The sequence below is a fragment of the Emydura macquarii genome, unplaced genomic scaffold, assembly GCF_026122565.2.
Source record: "Emydura macquarii macquarii isolate MOO-44397 ecotype Brisbane River unplaced genomic scaffold, CSIRO-AGI_Emac_v2 contig_2422, whole genome shotgun sequence".
NCBI lineage: Eukaryota > Metazoa > Chordata > Testudines > Chelidae > Emydura > Emydura macquarii.
In genome coordinates this window covers 4555003-4574337 of record NW_027132559.1, presented here as the reverse complement: position 1 = coordinate 4574337, position 19335 = coordinate 4555003, and the positions used below count along the sequence as shown (strand labels likewise).

At 43.7% G+C, this 19335-nt stretch overlaps 1 protein-coding gene across 2 annotated transcripts in view; it reads left to right on the top strand.

Annotated features, from left to right (window-relative positions):
* Nucleotides 1-9779, top strand: part of ANO10 (anoctamin 10) — a 245925-nt gene extending 236146 nt beyond the window's left edge. For both annotated transcript variants that reach the window (XM_067561828.1, XM_067561829.1), the window contains exon 13: nt 8842-9779. In XM_067561828.1, coding sequence (XP_067417929.1) covers nt 8842-8904 — 63 coding nt within the window. In that variant the 3' untranslated portion in view covers nt 8905-9779. The remainder of the gene's footprint in view (nt 1-8841) is intronic.
* Nucleotides 9780-19335: the final 9556 nt, after the last annotated feature.

Sequence of the window (19335 nt, the reverse complement as noted above, 5' to 3'; positions counted from 1 at the left end):
ATCTTCTGCCTCTATTGCAGCTTGGTCTCCATCTGGCAGGGAGAGGGTGTGTGGGGAACACTTTGAGGAAACTCTAGATTCTTCTTCATGGAGTGTCCCTGTGGGTGCTCCACTTAGGTGTCCGAGTGCCTTGCGTGTGAGACGGGAGATTTGTGGTAGCATTGCCCGGTTGGGTCACACTTGCACTGTCATCGTCTTGCACTGTTTTCAGTGGTTACATAGCGCTGTGCAACCAACCATCCCTCAGTTCCTTCTCTACCGCCTTTGGTTTGAGTCGGAGTCCACAGCAGCACCCTTCTTCTGAGATAGTTAGTAGTTAGTTGTTCTCGTTAGAAATCTAGTAAATTCTTATTTTTTCTTTCTTTGTTTCTCCCTATACTCTTTTTAAAAAAAAATGTATTTTCATCCTATTTCCCCGGAGCTTTTTCGCCTGTTTTTTCCTATAGTTTATAGTTCGGAAATAGACTACTAGGAACTTTACACGACAGATAAAAACCTGAACATGTCTGGTTCCCCAGGGTTCAGGCGGTGACTAACCTGTAGGCTTTCCATTCCATGTTCAGATGGTCACTCTCAGTGTGTCCGTTGCCTGGGGGAATCGCACATCCCTCAGAAGTGCTCTCATTGCCACAATTTGAAGACGAGAGCAAGGAAGGCTAGAGACCTTCAATTGAAACTCCTCCTAATGGAGAAATCACTGCAACCCACTTTGGAGCCTGAACCAGGGCCTTCTCCAAGCTAACAGTCACCTTCAGCAGCCTCTGACACAGGGCTAGCCACAAAAATGACTACCAAGGAGTCTGTTCTGGAAAAGACCACCAAAAAATGCTCCACAAGCTCACCTGAGAGGGAACCAACAAAGAAAAAGCGTCCCTCAGCCACAGAAAGGACTTTAGTACCAAGAGCACCGAGCACTTCAGACCGTCTGGTACCGCAAATACCCATAGAGCAACAGACCATAAGCGGGTAAGCTCGGACAAAGGTACAAAGGGCAAGGAAAAGTGCACAGCTCCAGTACCCACAGAGCCGAAAAGACAGCCAACACCAACCACTTCAACGGCACACCAACCTATGCCCCTGCGTACGGTACCAGTAAAACCCTCTGCACGGACGGCAACAATACCTACACCAGCAGCACCAGTGCCGGTACCGACCTTCCTGACACTGCAGCAGTTTCTCAGGCAGGGAGATCTCATAGTCTCAGCAACTCCAGAATCCCTTTTTTCAGTACCGATTACACCAACACATTTGGTACCAAGTCACATCATTACAACACCCAGGTCAGATCCTCTATTGTCCAGTGATGACGAGGAGGAGGAAGAAGGTCAAATACATTCACATCACCACTCCTTCCCCATGCATTCGCCCAAAGTTGGATCATCTCACCATGCAACATCTCAAGCACCCAGTTGGTACGAACAGTCGTGGGTACCACCTCCTATGCCATTTCTACCTCAGTGGCAATATTGGGAACCTTGGGCCATGTACAGGACCAACATTAAAGAACCCTGAGTCAACCAAGGTCAAGAGTACCACCCTCTCCCATGACAACAATGGCTCCACCTCCCTTGAACCACCCAAGGAAGTAACTGATAACTCTGATGAAGCATCTGATCATGAGGACACTTCTTCAGAATTATTGTCATCTTCTCCAGACGAAGCCATAATGCCTCCGCCACCCACTACTGGGGAAGATTTCAAACAATTCCAGGACTTCTTCAAAAGGGCGTCACAGGCTCTCAAAATATCCCTGGAAGAGATACCTGAAGCACATCACAAATTGTGTAACGTATTACAGACTGCTGCATCCTCTAAGATTGCATTACCCATTAATGACACAATCATGGAACCTGCAAAAACTGTATGGCAGACACCCGCCATGGTACCACTTTCATGTAAACGTTCGGATAAAAAGTATTATGTCCCTTCCAAGAACAACGAATTCTTGTTTTCCCACCCCATACCAAACTCTTTGGTAGTACAGGCTGTGAATCAGAGAGGTAAACAACACCATAGTAGAGCAACATGTTACGAAAAGGACTGGAAGAGACTAGGCTTCTTCACAACCAAGACGTACTCTTCTGCTACACTCCAATTCCAAATAGCCAATTATGAGACGTTATTTGTCAAAATACACCCACACAATTTTTTCCAAACTGGAAACTTTATTGATAATTTACCAGAAGAAAAGAAAGAACAGTTCAGAGCCAATATCACTGAGGGCCATCTCATTGCGCGCACAGCACTACAGGCCTCACTTGACTTGGCCGACACAGTGGCTCACTCCATGGCCACATCAGTAGTCATGCACCAAGCATCATGGGTTCATCTTTTGGGTTTCCCGAAAGAAATTCAGTCCACAGTGGAGGACTTGCCATTTGAAGGCCCAAAGTTATTTGTGGAGAAAACAGATGAGTCTCTTCACTCTCTCAAAGACTCATGTGCAACTCTCAAATCCTTGGGAATCTACAGCCCAGCAAACAAAAAGAAACAGGGCAGGTTTTACACTCAAAGATTCCAACCACTTTACGCCCAACCTCGTAGGCAATGTGAACGGAGGTGTAAACAGAAGACACCCAAAATCAAATCAATCTTCAACAAGTCAGGAACCCACATGCAGACAACAGTTTTGAAGGTCCGGTCGAGAGCATGAGACCCCCCCCAAGACACTAACACAGAAAGTACTTACCATCTCCACACCATTCGGAGACCAGCTGTCACCATTTCAGAACATCTGGAGAAACATCACATTAGACAGTGGAGGTCTAGAAATTATTGAGAATGGTTATTCCATCCTATTTATGTCTATCCCATCCACCCACCCGTCCCTTTTCAGGGACCCCTCTCATGAGAACCTGTTACACCAGGAAGTACAGGGCCTCATACAACTGGGTACAGTAGAACCTGTACCATCATGGTTCAGAGGGAAGGGCTTTTATTCACACTATTTTCTGATACAGAAGAAGACAGGTGGATGGAGACCTATCTTAAATCTAAGAAAACTCAACAAATTCATCAGAACCCAACATTTCAAGATGGTGACACTAGCAACAATAATCCCAGCGCTAGAAAAGGGTGATTGGCTCTCTGCTCTCAACCTCCAGGAGGCATATTTTCATATTACAATACATCCATCTCACAGGAGATTCCTGAGATTCATTTTAGGGAACCAACACTTTCAGTACAAGGTACTCCTATTTGGTCTATCTGTTGCTCCGAAGGTCTTTTCAAAGGTTCTATCGGTGGTGGCAGCACATCTACAAAAACATGGAATCATGATATTTCCATATCTAGATGACTGTCTGATAAAGGCAACAATACTAAAAGAAGCAATAGAGAATATGCAAGGTGCGTTAACCCCGTTCACGAAATTAGGGTTACAGATATACAAACAGAAGTCAACAATAGTACCTGTTTAAAAACTAGAATTTATTGGAGCCTACCTCAATACCTTGGAGGCCAAAGCCATACTTCCTCAACAACGATATACCACCCTAACCAATCTCATAACAATGGTGATTGACAGCCCACAAATATCCACCAGAATGTGCCTACAACTGTTAGGCCACATGTCCGCAACAACTTTCATGATCAAATATGCCAGACTTCATATGAGAAACCTACAAGCCTGGCTTCGAATGGTTTACATTCCTCAGAAGCACAGTCTCTACAGACTCCTTACAATACCATCCAAAATAAAAGAATCTCTAAAATGGTGGACTCTTTCCAAAAATGTCTGTGCAGGAGTCCCTTTTTCCCAAAGGACCCTGACACTAATAATCACCACAGATGCCTCCCTAGTAGGTTAGAGAGCTTACCTACTTGACAACAAGATCCAAGGCCGGTGATCCATATCAGAGACCAACCTCTATATAAATCTGCTAGAGCTAAGAGTAGTACGAAATGCATGCAAATACTTCCTCCCACTAATCAAGAACAAATCAATCAGGATTCTAATGGACAATATGACATACATGTTTTATATAAACCACCAGGGCGGTGCAAGATTGCACTCCCTGTGCATGGAGGCAGTTCATCTCTGGAACTGGTGCATCAGCCACAATGTTGACGTAATGGCATCATACCTTCCAGGCTTCCTGAACACCACAGCGGATGCATTGAGCAGAGACTTTGTACAGAACCACGAATGGGAAATGGACCCGAGAGTCCTCAAAATGATATTCAGTCGATGGGGCTTCCCTTCAATAGACTTATTTGCAACAGCACAAAATGCCAAATGTCCACGGTTGTGCTCCAGAGCAGAACTAGGTCCAAACTCATTAGGCGATGCTCTCCTCATCAAGTGGGATGCGCCCCTAATGTACGCATTCCCACCCATACCACTACTAGCCAGGATCAGCCACAAAATCAAGAAGGACAGTGCAAAGGTCATTCTCATAGCACCTACGTGGCCTAGATAAACCTGGTTTTCCTACCTTCTCCAGATGGCAGTGTGCCCACTACAGCACCTCCCACAAATATACCTCATCTCCTCTCTCAGGACTCAGGACATACCCATCATCCCAACCTAACGATCCTACACCCCAAAGCATGGCCACTACATGGTTCACAGAAGGTGAATTAACCTGTTCAGATGAGGTAAAGGACGTTCTTCTAAACAGTAGACGACTAAATACAAGGAAGATTTATGTCTACAAATGGAGAAGATTCTGTGCAAGGTGCAACAACAAATGCCTCAACCCAGCTTCCTGTCAGTTACCGTGAGTACTAGATTACATACTGGAATTGAAGAAAAGCGGTCTTGCCATAAGCTGCATTAAAGTACATCTGGCAGCCGTCACAGCATTTCATGACAAAGTAGAATGTGCTACCATATTCGCCCATCCAACAGCTAAATGATTCCCCAAGGGCATTAAAAATACTTACCCAGAGACCAGAATCCCAGTCCCTACCTGGGACCTCAACCTGGTTCTACACAGACTTATGGAACTGCCTTTCAAACCACTTGCCACATGCTCCCTATTACACCTCTCCATGACGGTCGCCTTTCTTATTGCCATCACGTTAGCTAGGCAAGTAGGTGAGCTAGGTGCATTAATGGCCGATCCTCCATATACTGTCTTCCTTCAAGACAAGGTCACCTTGAGACCCCATCCAAAATTCTTACCTAAAGTAGTTTCCTCTTTTCACCTAAACGAACCTATTTACTTACCTGCATTCTTTCCAAAACCACACATGGACAAAAGGGAGGCAGCATTCCACACTCTTGATGTCAGAAGAGCACTGGCCTTCTACCTAGATAGAACAAAAAGCTTTAGAAAATCACTGAGACTATTCATTTCTATCACAGAGCGATCCAAAGGACAGACTATTTCTAAACAAAGACTGTCCAAGTGGATATCACGGTGTATTCACCTCTTTTACCAGAAAAAGCACCAACAGGCCCCAATTGGGATTTGCACACATTCTACAAAGCACTCTCAAAATCGGTTGCCTTCCTTAATAATGTATCTATTATAGACATTTGCAGAGCAGTTACTTGGGCATCAATGCATACTTTTCAAAAAATTTTTTGCAATAGAACAACAATCAGCCTCAGATGCCCTATTCGGACTGACAGTCTTATCAACTGTATATATCACAGCTCCGAAGTCCCTTCCTTCCATTGAGGGGCAGTGCTCAACAGTCACCTACAGTGGAGCACCCACAGGGACACTCCTCGAAGAAGAAGAAGAAGGTTCTTCTTTGAGTGATTGCTCATGTCCATTCCACTATAAGTGAGTGCACACCACCGTGCATGGTTCCTGGAACATTTTTCCCCTTAGTAGACCCTGTAGGGCCGGCTCTGGTGCCCCCTGGAGTCCCACGCACATGCCGCAATATATGAGGCACTGCCGGCCCTACGCCCCCTCAGTTCCTTCTTTCCGCCCGTGACGGTTGCTGGAACTAGCCTTGCTCTCTGCAAGTATAATTCCCCTTCTTTGAACTCTTTGTTATTCGAAGTACTTTATTTGGTTTTAAATGGTTGTTAAGTAGTGTTAAGTGTAGTTAGATAAGAAGTCCCTGAGGGACTTTCCCGCTCAGCGACCCCCACAATCAGTGCCTTAAGTTCCTGGGAGAAGAGCACAGGAAAGATAAATGTAAGATTTGCAGGGCTTTTAAACGGCGGAGTCAGAAGGACTGAGAGATCCAGTTAAAAGCCCTGATCATGGAGGCAGCGCTCCACCCAGCGTCTGAGCCTCCCACTACACCTTGGCACCGAGCATCACCTCAGTGCAGAGTGCACCGCCAGCACCAGCCCCGACTCGGCACCAAGCAACATCCCCAGTGCCGAAGAAGAAGGCACAGTGCACGGAGCGCGGACACTCCCCAGTGCCATTGGTTCGGGCAGGGTCGAGTGCGGAGATGCACCAGTCCATCGAGTCTTCTCTGGTGCCTGCCTTGCCGAGCAGGGAGCCTCCCCAAATGCCTGGAAGTGGGAGAGCGCCCCTGCTGACGCCATCGACACCGGAGGCTTTTCAGGCGGCAAGAGCCTTGTTGGCCTTGCCTACGCCACCTCTGCTCCCTCCTCTGCTGAGGGAGAAGGGGCCAGTGTCACGGGGGAAACCCACATTGGGTCCCCCTGAAGGAAACCAACGTCAATAAATTTATGAGAAAAACATACTGTACAATATTCAGGACACTTCAGTACAGTAAAATTATATTCAATAGGGATTGCAATTTCCTCTTTAGCACCTGCAAGTGACCTGGTCAGGATACTGCAGTCTACAGACAAATTCCATTCACATTTTTAAAATGGAGCATATAAGGACAAAAATGAATATGTTCCAATTACTTACTTTTTCCATCCTATCTAAGATTACTTTGTTACAATTCATCTTCATGGTCACCATTTTAAGTATCTGAAAACATGGCACAGGGAGAAGCATCACATAGCTACCAAAACAAAAGGAAAAGAAATAAGTTTTTTGACCCTATGATATACCAAGGTTGCATGTTTGGGTTCCTGAATGTAAGAGATTTCTTCAAGAGTTATGTAGGTCCAAAATTACCCCTCTGGCTACTACTCTGACATCAGCATGCTCTCTAGCCTTTGTTCATAAGATGTGATGGCACATGCTATGTAAACACAGACAATACAGTCATCAGATACAATGCATGCAGCAGAAGTAGAGGTAGAACTCAGGGACTTCTGATAACAGTTATCGGAATGCTAAGCTACATACATTAGTTGTGTGCTGATTTAGATTGTATCTGGTCATGCCATTAAAATATTAATATAAAATATCAGTAATCTCTATTGGCCCTCTGCCCAGGCATTATTAGTTGGAAGTTCCCTATAGTCAGGTAAAAGTGAGTATTGATGAGGTGTTCAAAGGAGGATGGGGTGGCTTTACATGTTAGTTCAGGGAAGGAGGTTCCAGAGTTTACATGGGAGAAAAAAAGAAAGGCGTTTGTAGGAAAAGTGAACAAATAGGCAATCAAAGCCAGCATAGAGTCAGAATGTGAAGGCCAGGCTTGTTAATGGGAAGAGAAGTAGGAGCACAGTCAGGTCTTGCCAGCTGCAGCCCTGGTGGCATCTTAGTGTGCATGTTCTCAGGGTTCTGAACTATCGGCAGGCGGAGGCACTAGCCTGGCACATCCATGAAAATAATGACCTTAAAAAAATTAAACTGACAAGCTTTCAAGCAACACAATCTCATTGCCATACCATGGAAAACGGAACACAGATAAGTAGTACAACAAGCAACAAATCTTGAAATTTATGGTACGCTTACAGTATCTAGTTACTGTGTTATTCCTCATTTTAAAAGATTGCCAGAAATGCTATGGGTAAAATAAACATAGTGTTGACCATAACAATGTTTTAATAGTGTTTATTATAGATATGTGAGTAGGTTGAAACCTTGTTATTAAATATAGAGACACAGTAGATCTAAGACCTACTTTCCAAAAAGTTAGATGCAGTTGAGAGAGAGCATTTTTGTTTTAATTAAGTAGTTTAATTGGCAAGAGATTCTATTGGACAGCTTCACTGCCTATTTAAATTTTTCAAAGGCCATAAAAAGACACTCTTAAAGAATAATGTATTCTCCAAGAATAAAAACCTCTAAAATTAAAAAGTGTATAGTTTTATAGATGTTTCTATCTCTGTACCTATGATTTGTCAATACATCCATGAAATAATATTTTCATATACTTTATAGTAGAGAGAAGTTAATAAACCTGCAATGCTTGTTCAAAACATCAGTGAAATTATAGATGGCAGATAAATACTAGAATTGTATTTAACTCCTTATACAGTCCTTTTGAAAACATGGCAAGTTATTAAAATAATTGATTTAATTTGATATATTCTTCTAGTGTTGCAATTTGCAGCCTTACTAATCTTCTCCCTGCCTCTAGGTACCTCTAGGGCTCAGTAACTCCATTTGAAGGAGTTTGCTTATGTCCACAGAGCTGTATAAGCATTGGTCACTATACAAGCAATTAATATATAAACTGAACTGTCAGTCTTTTGGTGAGAAAGTAAAGGTGGGTGAAGTAATATCTTTTATTGGATCAACTTTTCTTGGTGAGAGAAGACAAGCTTTCAGGCTTACACAGAGCTCTTCTTCAGATCTGGTGAGATAGACAGTTACCAAATAAAAACTCCGTTCCTGTCTCTGGCTTGTAAAATTCATGCATGCTGTAAGATCAGTGTTTTCACTTTATTACAAAGGAATGTTTGAATTAATTTGAAATTCTTTCTTATAATTTTAAACATTATTTGATTAGCTTCAAAGTGATACTTTTTTCAATTCTACCTTCAGATTCTGTTGTTTTGGTCATTTAAATCGTGTTGCAACAGTGTGATACACCTTTTTTTTTTTCTCATAGCAAATGAAACTTGCAACCGAGTCATTGAAGGAGGAAACACAAGGAGAAAAGAAGATGAATTAAGCATTAGCATGTGAACATGCTTTTAAAATATTTATAATCTTACTGTATTTGCATTCTACAATGTATTGCTCAGTAGGTAGTATCTATTATCTGTACTTGATCATCAATTGATTGCTTGACACAATGAAAAATTGTTTCCTCTTTCCTTTTCCTCTTCATTTCATATGGAATATTCAACAATTGTCCAGTGAGACAGAATACAGAGCATAACTCCAATGTAAGCTAGGTCTGGTTAAAATATGTCATAACCAACTGTACACTATATCAAAATTATATGAAACAGATCTTTAAGAGTAAGTATCCTGATGCTAAATTTAGTTTTGATCTGCAGCTTTTGAAGAGAAGATATACCTGGTATATTGGTACTTAATTTTTAGTGTACCATTCCTTATGCTTGTTAACCATTTTTGTCTTTGTATTAGAATAGTTAATCATTTCCAAAGACATATCTTTTTCAAAGACAGGTTATTATACACTGTTCACAGCATTTACTAGGAAATTAATTTAAATTTTGTTTATTATATAGCATGATGTATGAATTTTTCCATAGGACCAATCACAAAGCTAGTTATTTGGAAATGTATACTATAAAATGAGATTGTACATTATAATATGTTAATTTTATAAAGAATTCCAATTGGATTATTTTCAAAATCTGGTAAGAAACCATTTGGCATGAAACAGGGATTTCTGATTATTAGTTTATGAAGATGAATGGTGGTTGTGTATTCTTTTCATTTAGCATTAACTCTGACTACCATTTTGGTGGTTCTTCAGAAATATAGTAATGTGTTGATGGATTTCTTTGTTAACTGATATGATCGTAACAGAGCTATTAAAATGGACACTCCATAGTTGTATGTCTGATACTTTCACACATGTACTGAGATATGACTCTGTCTTGCGTATTATGAAAATGTAATTCTCCTAATTTTAAATTGTTTCTGACGGTGATAACCTCAAAATCTATACTTTTAGGTCATGTGGCCTCAAATCAATTTTTCTGCTGATATGCAACTTTCATCTCTGTCAGAGCCAACTTTCTTGAATGTGAAACACTTTTAAGTTAGTTACGCAATCCTATTTGGATCAATCTTTGATTACAATGATGAAGGTAATTGCACTGACTTAGCTATATTTCCAAATTCTACCACAAGAGAATTTTGTCACCTCTATGCTTCACACAGCAAACTTTTACACTTGTAAATGACAGATACTCATGAGAAAAGCTACCCATCCCTGAATAATACAATTAAGCCAACATATTGCCTTCTGGGTGGAGTTTAAAGTTTTTATTTTTGAATCTGTAAAACTCTAAATGATCTGAGACCATCCTGCCTGAGAGAACTCTTCTCTCCCTGTGTTTTAATGCCACAGTTGTGATCAATGGAAGTTGGGGCTTCCTTGGCATGTAAGAGAGGGAAATGCTGGCATGGTATTCTCCATGAAGAACCCTTCAACTTTGGAATTCATTCCCCACTTTGGTCTAAAAGAGCCCAGATCCATTAAGGTTTTTGGCATGCGCAAAGCCAAGCTCTTTGATTGGACATTTGGGGAGAGTTGAAGATCTAAGAGAAAGATCTTTTTTGTGAATTTAGTAATGTGTAATTTTGTTTTGGATTATGTTCCTGTGAGAGGGTGGTGGTTTGTTGAAGATTTGGTGTTGATTTAGGGAAGGAGATGATAGAGGTTTATAAAATCATGAGTGTTCTGGAGAAAGTGAATAAGGAAGTGTGATTTTCCCCTTTGCATAACACAAGAAGTTGGGATCACCCAGTTGAAATTAATAAGCAACAGGTTTAAAACCAACAAAAGGAAGTACTTCTTCATACAATGCACAATCAACCTGTGGAACTCGTTGTCAGGGGATGTTGTGAAGGCCAAAACCATATCTGGGATCAAAAAAGAATTATATAAGTTCATAGAGGATAGGTCCATCAGTGGTTACTAGCCAAGATGGTCAGGGTGCAACTATATGCTCTGGGTTTCCCAAAGCTTCTGAGTGTCAGATGCTTGGACTGGACAACGGGATGGATCACTTGATAATTCTTTTGTTCTGTTCATTACCTTTGAAGCATCTGGCATTGACCATTGTTGGAAGACAGAATACAGGGCTATATGGACCATTGTTCTGAACCAGTATGTCCGTTCTGATGTTCTTACCTGTATTGCCTTCGGTGTGTTGGGTTGCATTTTTCATCAATGGCAAGGGTGCCTGGAGTGTGGCATAGGCATTTTTATGATTATTAAATACAAATAAATAAACTAATGTGGCGAGAAAAGAGCTATAGTAAATACTGTCAGAAACGCACAATCTCCAGTCTTTGTGACCAAGATACTGACCAGATGGAGATTAAGCTCCTCCATTGCTGTCATAGAAAGGGGGGAAGAAGAACGAGGAAACCATGAATTTGAGACTCTAACATGAAAAATTAATCCACTTTATTCATCTATCTTCCAAATAGGAATTGGGATGAAGTACTGAGTGTCTTGTGAAATTACTGCATCTATAAAGTTAGTGTTTTGATCAAAGGCCGGTGTACTCCATAGCACAATAGAACCAAATTCCATAGCAAGAACCCTTAAATTCAGTAACAGTGTTAACTACTCCTTTGAGGAGATGCCGACTTGTATACCCAGTGTGCCAGAGCCAGAGACTTTTGCCTAGCAGTACTCGAAGAGGGGCAGCGCTCACGCCTCATGGTTGTGTCCCCTCCCCTGGCTATATGAGGTGGCATTGCCCAACCCCCCTCAGTTTCTTTTCACCGCCCGTGGTTGGAGTCGGGGCTCTGTGTAGTTGTTGTCTCATAACCTCGCATTTAGTCTTAGCCTAGTTTATTGTATATAGTTAGTTAGTAGTCAGTCAATAGCGTTAGTTGCTAGATAGTGTTCTCCAGTGATGCCCTCACTGGGGTTTAAACATTGTCCATTGTGGAGGAGCAATCCCCAACAGTGATCCCCACATTTGTCTTGGTGAGTCCCACCTTAAAGAGCATTGTTTGATCTATAGATCATTCAAGAGATGGACTCGGGTGATACGGGACTTTCACCTCAAGCAGCACTGCTTGAATAGACCATGTGGCCTGATCCAGTACCAAGGCCCTTTTGGACCAAAGATCACCCTAGAGCTCAGAAAGCACTGCCACCTTTTGTTCTAGGGCAGGCACCTCTCTGACGAGGCGGAGGAGCCATTCTCCATTGTCAGTGCCGAGAAAGAGATCTCATAAGACCAAACAGGACTGCTCCAAGTTGCAGCATGACTCCTCTACCTCTCCTAGGAAAAGTGTGGCCCAGATCAGGACTGGTTCCGGCATGTGGGATGGCACGGGTAATTCTGACCCTTCCCCCGTACTGAGTGGGAAGGGCTGAAATCCCATAACATTGAATCCAGTTCTGGCCTCTAGGAGCCTGTTAAGTCCAGTACCAACAAGGGTGATGCCAGTACTGACTATGTCCACTGCGTCAACATACCAGGCTGTGGCAGACCTACTCTGCCTTTCTGTCCCGTCCTCAACACTGGCCCAGGACTTTCTGAGGCTCAAGCCTTCATCAGCCCCTCCAATAGAGCCCTTCTATTGAATCTTTGTGTCCCTCAGCACCGCACCCAGACACTCCCCTCCCTGTGGTGGGGTTGGAGATGATACTGGAATTGGTATGGGGGACCTTGGCACCAGGACCCTCTTCAGCCCCACTGCATTCAACACTGCAGATGCTCCCATGACGGTCTTCAGCGCTTTTGATGTCGATGCACTCAGGTGCTCCAATACCACTGTTTGCACTGGGCTTGACACTGCCTGCAGCACCGGTATGCTTGGTACTGGCAGAACCACCTTTATCGGGGGCAGCAGATGAATCAGGCCACCTATTGGCTCCCTAGGGCATTGCTTCACCATGTTTCCGAGATCCTGGGGCTCTTCTGATTCTGAGTCGGGGTTGTCATCTTCCTGCTCTGCATCACCTGATGAGCCTCAAGGGCCACCAGTGGATCAGTATGGCTCTCAGAGTTGGCATGTGTCCCGTGGCCAGAATGGAGGTCCCTGCCCTGGCTCCTAGAGGCCACCAATGCCCTACCTGTATTAGTGGTCTTATTGACTCTGTGGGACATTCCTTGCTTGTGGTGACCCCACTCCTCATCCTGTTCAAAGCCAAAGTCATCTGGCAGGTCAATGGTGGTGACTGCTGGTCAGCTGCAAGCCAAGCGTAGGCAATCTTCCTCCCTGCAGAGCTACCAGAGTTCTTCCTTCCAGGTATGTCTTCCTGGGAACAAGAGACAGTTGTGGCTTAGCTGAGAGCCTCATCCTCTTCACCGGACAATGCTGTACTGCCTGGTTTGTCCTCCACATCTATTCCAGCGGACTTTAAAGCGGACCTTTTACACTATGTTGCCACGTTTCTCTTCATCCAGGCAGAGTTTCTCCAGGAGAACACCCACAAACGGGTAGACATTCTACAGCCCACTGTTCCTGGGAGAGTGGCTCTTCCAATTAGTAATGCACTCTTTGAGCTGGCAAGAGCTCTGTAGAGTACACTGACCTCAGTACTGCCAGTGGCTAAGCTCTTGGAAAAGCGGTATGCAGGGATTTGAAGGGTTCTAGTCACATTCGGTCCCAAATTCCCTGGTTGTAATGACAGTGAATGACGGCGACTGGCAGGGTAGGTTCAAGTCTACCCCCAGGAACCGACACTACAAGCAGTTGGATGTTCTGGGCAGAAAGATCTATACGCCATTGTCCCTACAGATGAGGACTGTGAATCAACAAGCTTTGCTGTTCCAGTATGATTTTCTGAGTTGGTCAGCCATGTCTAAATTCGAGGATCGGATGCCCAAGGCCTCACATGAGTTTCACGCTTTTTTTGCGGAAGGTTGCTTGGTGGCCAAAACATTCCTGCAGTCCACCCTTGGCATTGCGGACACCACAGCAAGGGTGATGGCCTCCTTGATAACTACGAGGAAGGCTTCTGGTTGCAAAACTCTGAGAAGTTTTTGGACGTCCAGCAAGCCATTGAGGACTTGTCCTTTAATGGCCGGACCTTGTTCTCAGACAAGACTGATGACACTTTGCACAACTTTAAGCATTCCAGAGCTAGCTTGAGATCCTTAGGCATGTACACCCTGTCCACAGAAAAACATCACTATGGGGCTCGACAGCAGCAATATCACCCACAGCATTCCTTTGTGCAGCTTTTTCTTCTGAAGCAGCAGGACTACCCTAGAAAGAGGGATAAATCTCACGAGAAGCAGCAGTCAGGCTCAGGGTTTGGGTGCCTTCCCCTGGCACCTGCTGAGCACCCATTTTGACTGCTTAGTTCAGAGTACTGGTCCAGTTGTTGCTGTGCCCTCTTAGTTCCTCTGTCGCTTTGGGGAGAGGCTGGCCTATTTTTACAATGCTTGGGACTCGATTACCTCTGATAGCTGGATCCTAGACACTGTCAGATCGTTCTACACAATCCAGTTCCTTTTCACGCCCACTCCCCACCTCTCCTCCCTGTTCCCCTTCAGGGACCCCTCTCACGAGAGGCTGCTCACTGAGCAGGTCAGCTTTCCTGCTGATGTTGGGAATGGTGAAGAAGTTCCACTGGAACACTGAGGCCACAGCTTCTACTCCCAGTACTTCCTGATACCAAAACCCAAGGGTGGGATGAGACCCATCCTCAACCTTCATTAAACACATGAGGTTTTTCATGGTCTTTCTATCAGCTATCCTCCCCGCACTGTCTCAGAATGACTGGTTTGCTGCTGTAGAACTCCATCCAGTATACTTATCTTCATGTGGTGATATACCAAGCCACGAGAAGTTTCTTTGTTTTGTGGTAGGAGAATGCCACTTTCAGTATATGTTTCTCCCCTTTGGCCTCTCTTCTGCCCCCTAAGTCTTCACCGAATGCATGGCTGTGGTCATGGCATATCTCAGGAGGAATGGAATTCACATTTGCCCCTACCTTGACAATTGGTTACAGAGAGGTAGCTCCAGAGAGGAAGTTCTTGCCTGCAACACCACATTGCGTTTGCTCAACTGTCTGGGACACATTTTACACGTTTTCTGCCCTGCTCTATATTCTCTGGACAGGTTGTTTCACCTTCCTCCGTTACTCCTAGTTTCCTTACACAATATGTGCCAGGCAGTCCCCTTCGTTCAGTCCTTTTCAACCAAGTCAGTGGTTATCAATACTTCCCTTCTGGGTTGGGGGGAGCATCTGGACTTGTTGAGGGTTCAGGACCTGTGTTTGGAACAGGAAGCTTCACTTCATATCTATGTGCGGGAGCTTCAGGCCATTCATAATGCATGTTGTGCCTTCCGGGACCATATCAGACACTCAGTGGTTCACATACTCATCAACAATACCACTGTAATATACTGTGTGAACTAACAAGGGGAAGTGCATTCCAGGTTACTCTGCCTAGAGACAATCAACGTGGCAATTCTGCATCGAAGAAGACATCACTTGGGTAACAGTCCACTTGCTGGGGGTGCAAAATTGTCTCATGGACCATGTCAGCAGGGTTTACTCCCTGAACCATGAGTGGTGCCTGAAGTGTGTGTGTCCTCTGGATCATCTTCACAACATGCGACATGTCTGCAATCAACCTGTTTGCAATGAGGGAAAACAGAAAGTGTCACTTAGTCTGCTCCAAGGGGGTCTTCAGCCTGGGCTCACCCTTTGACACCTTCTACTGCAGCTGGCAGTTGACTCTTCTGTAAGCCTTTCCCCCTATTCCAATCATTCTTCAGGTCATCCTCATGCTCAAAGAGGATTGGGCCAAGCTCATCCTCATTGCTTTAGTGTGGCCAAGACAGTTCTGGTTCTCAGACCTCCTTGCTCTGTTGGTTCAGTCTCTGATACCACTTCCTCGCCATCCGTACCTACTCCCTCAGAACCATGGCTACACCCTCCATCCTGCGATAGGTTCCCTGCAGCTTATGGCATAGCAGCTACGTGGCTGGATGAAGAGGAAGAGCAGTGCTCGGCGGCTGTCCAACAATTCCTACTCAACAGTAGGAAGTCCTCCACTAGGACAGCCTACTTAGCAAAGTGGGACATGTTATTGGTGTGGTCCTTGACTCGTGGAACCCTACCAACAGGGGCTTCCATCTAGGACATCCTGGAGTACTTGCTACATGTTCAGAAATAAGGCCTTGCACTCAGTTCATTGACAATGCATTTGGCAGCAATATCAGCGTTTCATCCCCTATTCAAGAGAAATGAGTTTTTTCCAATGCCATGGTGATGAGATTTCTGAAAGGGCTTCTCCACTTACATCCTCCAGTCCAAGAGCTGGTCCACCTGTGGGACCTAAACACGGTTCTGGCGGCTCTAATGGGCACCTCCATTTGAGCCCCTTGTGTCCTGTCTGCTGTAACTCCTCCCTCAGAAAACTGTGTTCCTGATAGCCATCACATCTGCAAGAAGGGTGTCTGAGTTGCAGGTCCTAGTGGCTTAGCCGTCCTACACGCAATTCTCCAAGGACAAGGTAACGCTGCAACCACACCCAAAGTTTTTATCCAAGGTGGTCTCTCAGTTGCATCTGAATCAGGCAATGTATTTACTTGTGTTTTTCCCTAAACCACACTCTTCCCCAGAAGAACAGTGCCTTCGTACTCTGGATGTTCGTCAATATCTAGCCTTTTATCTAGACAGGACTAACCATTTTGTGTTTCACCTCACCTGATCGTGTCATATGCAGACCGCATGAAGAGGCAAGTGGTCTCTGCACAGATCATCTCTAGATGGATAGCATCGTGTATCAAGATGGCAGATGAGAGCACTTTAGCTACATCTTCTCAGCAGATAAGGCTTCACTCCACGAGGTTGCAAGCAACGTTGATAACATTCCTTGGTGACATTTCCATACTCAACTTTTGCAGGGCGGCCATGTGGTTGTCCATACATACATTTACAGACCATTATGTTATTACTGCATCTTCCAAAGTGGACACAGGTCTCAAAAGGGTGGTCCTGTGATCCTTATTTCAATAGACTCTGAGCCCTGCCTCTGGATTAGAGTATTACTTGTGAGTCACCTAAGTGGAATACACATCTGAATCTACTCAAAGAGAAAAAACCAGTTACTTATTGTAACTATGGTTCTTCAAGATGTGATGCAGACGTGTATTCCATGACCCACCCTCCATCCCCTCTGCATCAGTCTCCTCTCATTGGCTTTCAGTGTGAAGGAACTGAGAGAGGTCAGGGTGGCACCACCTCACATAGCCACCAGAGGGACCACAATCATGACAAGCAAACTCCTTTACGGGTACTGCTGGGCAGAAGTGTCTGGCTCTGGCACACTGGATGTGCACACACCCAAGTGGAATACACATCTGCCTCACATCTCGAAGAACCAGTTACAGTAAGTAACCATTTCTTATTTTATTGCCAAGAAGTATCCTCCATTCCCATCCTTTACACTTCCACACAAACACAAGCCTACTTCTGCTGCGTTTGCAGTAGTGTAAACTAGGAAGGGAGTTGGTGAGTGAACTGGGCTGCCTGGAGAACACTGCCTAGGATGATGAGCCACTGAAGCTGGTTACATGCTTCCTCATTTTCTAGCATACATGGGGGGAAGAAGGTTCTGAGCTTGGACCCATAACAAACATAGAACATAACAAACAGTCACTGATGAATTTTACATCAAGGAGTATATTTTACTAATGCTCACCTGTCATTCTGGTCTTTAAAATCCTCCTGCTTACTCTAGCCCACCAGGGGGAAGGGTGGTCCAGGGTTTCAGTACATGTTAGGAATAAATCCTGAGATTCTAACACTGATTCCCTCTGACCAAAATCCCAATCCCTTCTGCCTCAGTTTTCAAATCTATAAATGGGGTTAATACCTGTCTCTTGGTTTCTCAACCTGAGAGTCATGAATAGGTGTCAAGGGGTGGTGACCTCCCTGCAATTCCCTTTTTGGAAAAACAATAGGGAGGACCAAAGTAGGTTTGTCCCAGTCTAGTAAAGGTTGAGCAACAATAACCTATCTCATAGGGATTATTATTATTTATTTATATTACAGTAACACAGAGGGTCCCCAGACAGGCATCCAGGCACCATTTTACTAGGTGCCATATAAAGGTAGTAAAGAGCTTTAAATTTAGGTTGCTGGGAAGGATTAGTTTCCCTATAAAATGTTAAGTAATATTTTGTTTGCAGTACTGTTGTAGCCATGTTGGTCTCAGGATAAGAGAGACAAGGTGTGTGAGGTATCTTTTATTAGACCAACAGAGACCTGAAGAGGAGCTCTCTATAGTTCAAAAGCTTGTTTCTTTCACCCACAGAAGTTGGGTCCAATAAAAGGTATTACGTCACCCACCTATCTCTCAAGTAGTATTTTGTCATAGACCTGTTTCGGTTCCCCTCCTCTCTTCGCCTAGCAGTCTGCTGCCTGTCCTTTCATCCAGTCTCATCCCTTTTAATGTAGGAGCTTTTCTCGAACTCGAACTTGCAAAACTAAAATCTAAATAAATCAGAGCCCAGCCATAATTACACTTACGTCTAGTTAGAGGATTTTTTGTAGGTTTACTAACAGCCCACTCAGTAATGCTGTATATTAATTTTTTCTCTCGGGATGGAGGACAGAGAAATGGATATTCAGGTTATTACTATTGAGAAAAAAGAGTGTTCCATTTAATCTGACTTCAGGCCCAACATAATTCTGCCATGATATAAATAGGAACTAAGCTACAGCAGTTTGTTTGTTAGAGGACAGTAAGGTTATTGAAGAGCCAATGAATACCTAGACTTTTGTGCGTTCTGTAAAGTGCCCCGTGCATTTGGGTCTTGCATTTTCCATGCAATAGAGTTGTTCTTTTTTGCCTTCCTCTGAAAAAGTGAGCAGGAATAATCTTTTCCCATTGTGACAGATGGATTTTAATCTGTCAAATAACAGATGATATAGAATAGAAATACCGGTAAGAGAAAACTATACAAAAGAGCTAAATTGAGCTTGATTCAGCCTAATACCTCAAAAATGGCATTTGAAATGCTAGGGCTTTGAGAAAGGAAATTGGGAAATGGAACCACATGAGAGGATGTTAGATGGTATAAGGGACAATGGCCAATACAAAGAGAATAGGCACTACTACACTTCTTCTCCCAGATGGAACACCTGGTCAAATAATTTATTGTACAAGTGCTGATGTAATACATTCTTCTATTTTTAACATAAAAAATAGTCATAGTCTGGGCTCCAAGAGGGAGGAAAGACAAGACATCCAAAATGGAAAAAGATGTGCTATTCTGCATCCAAACATAGAGAAGGAGAACATGCTATATAGAAAGGTAAGGGCAAGGCTGTCACTTGCCTTCAATTAAACACACTGTGAATGTCAGATAGTGTGTAAAATCAATGTGATTCAGATTTGTTTTGCTTTAATCTGATACATGTCTTTAATTGAATCTTATTTCAATAGACTACTTGAGAGTCTTAAAC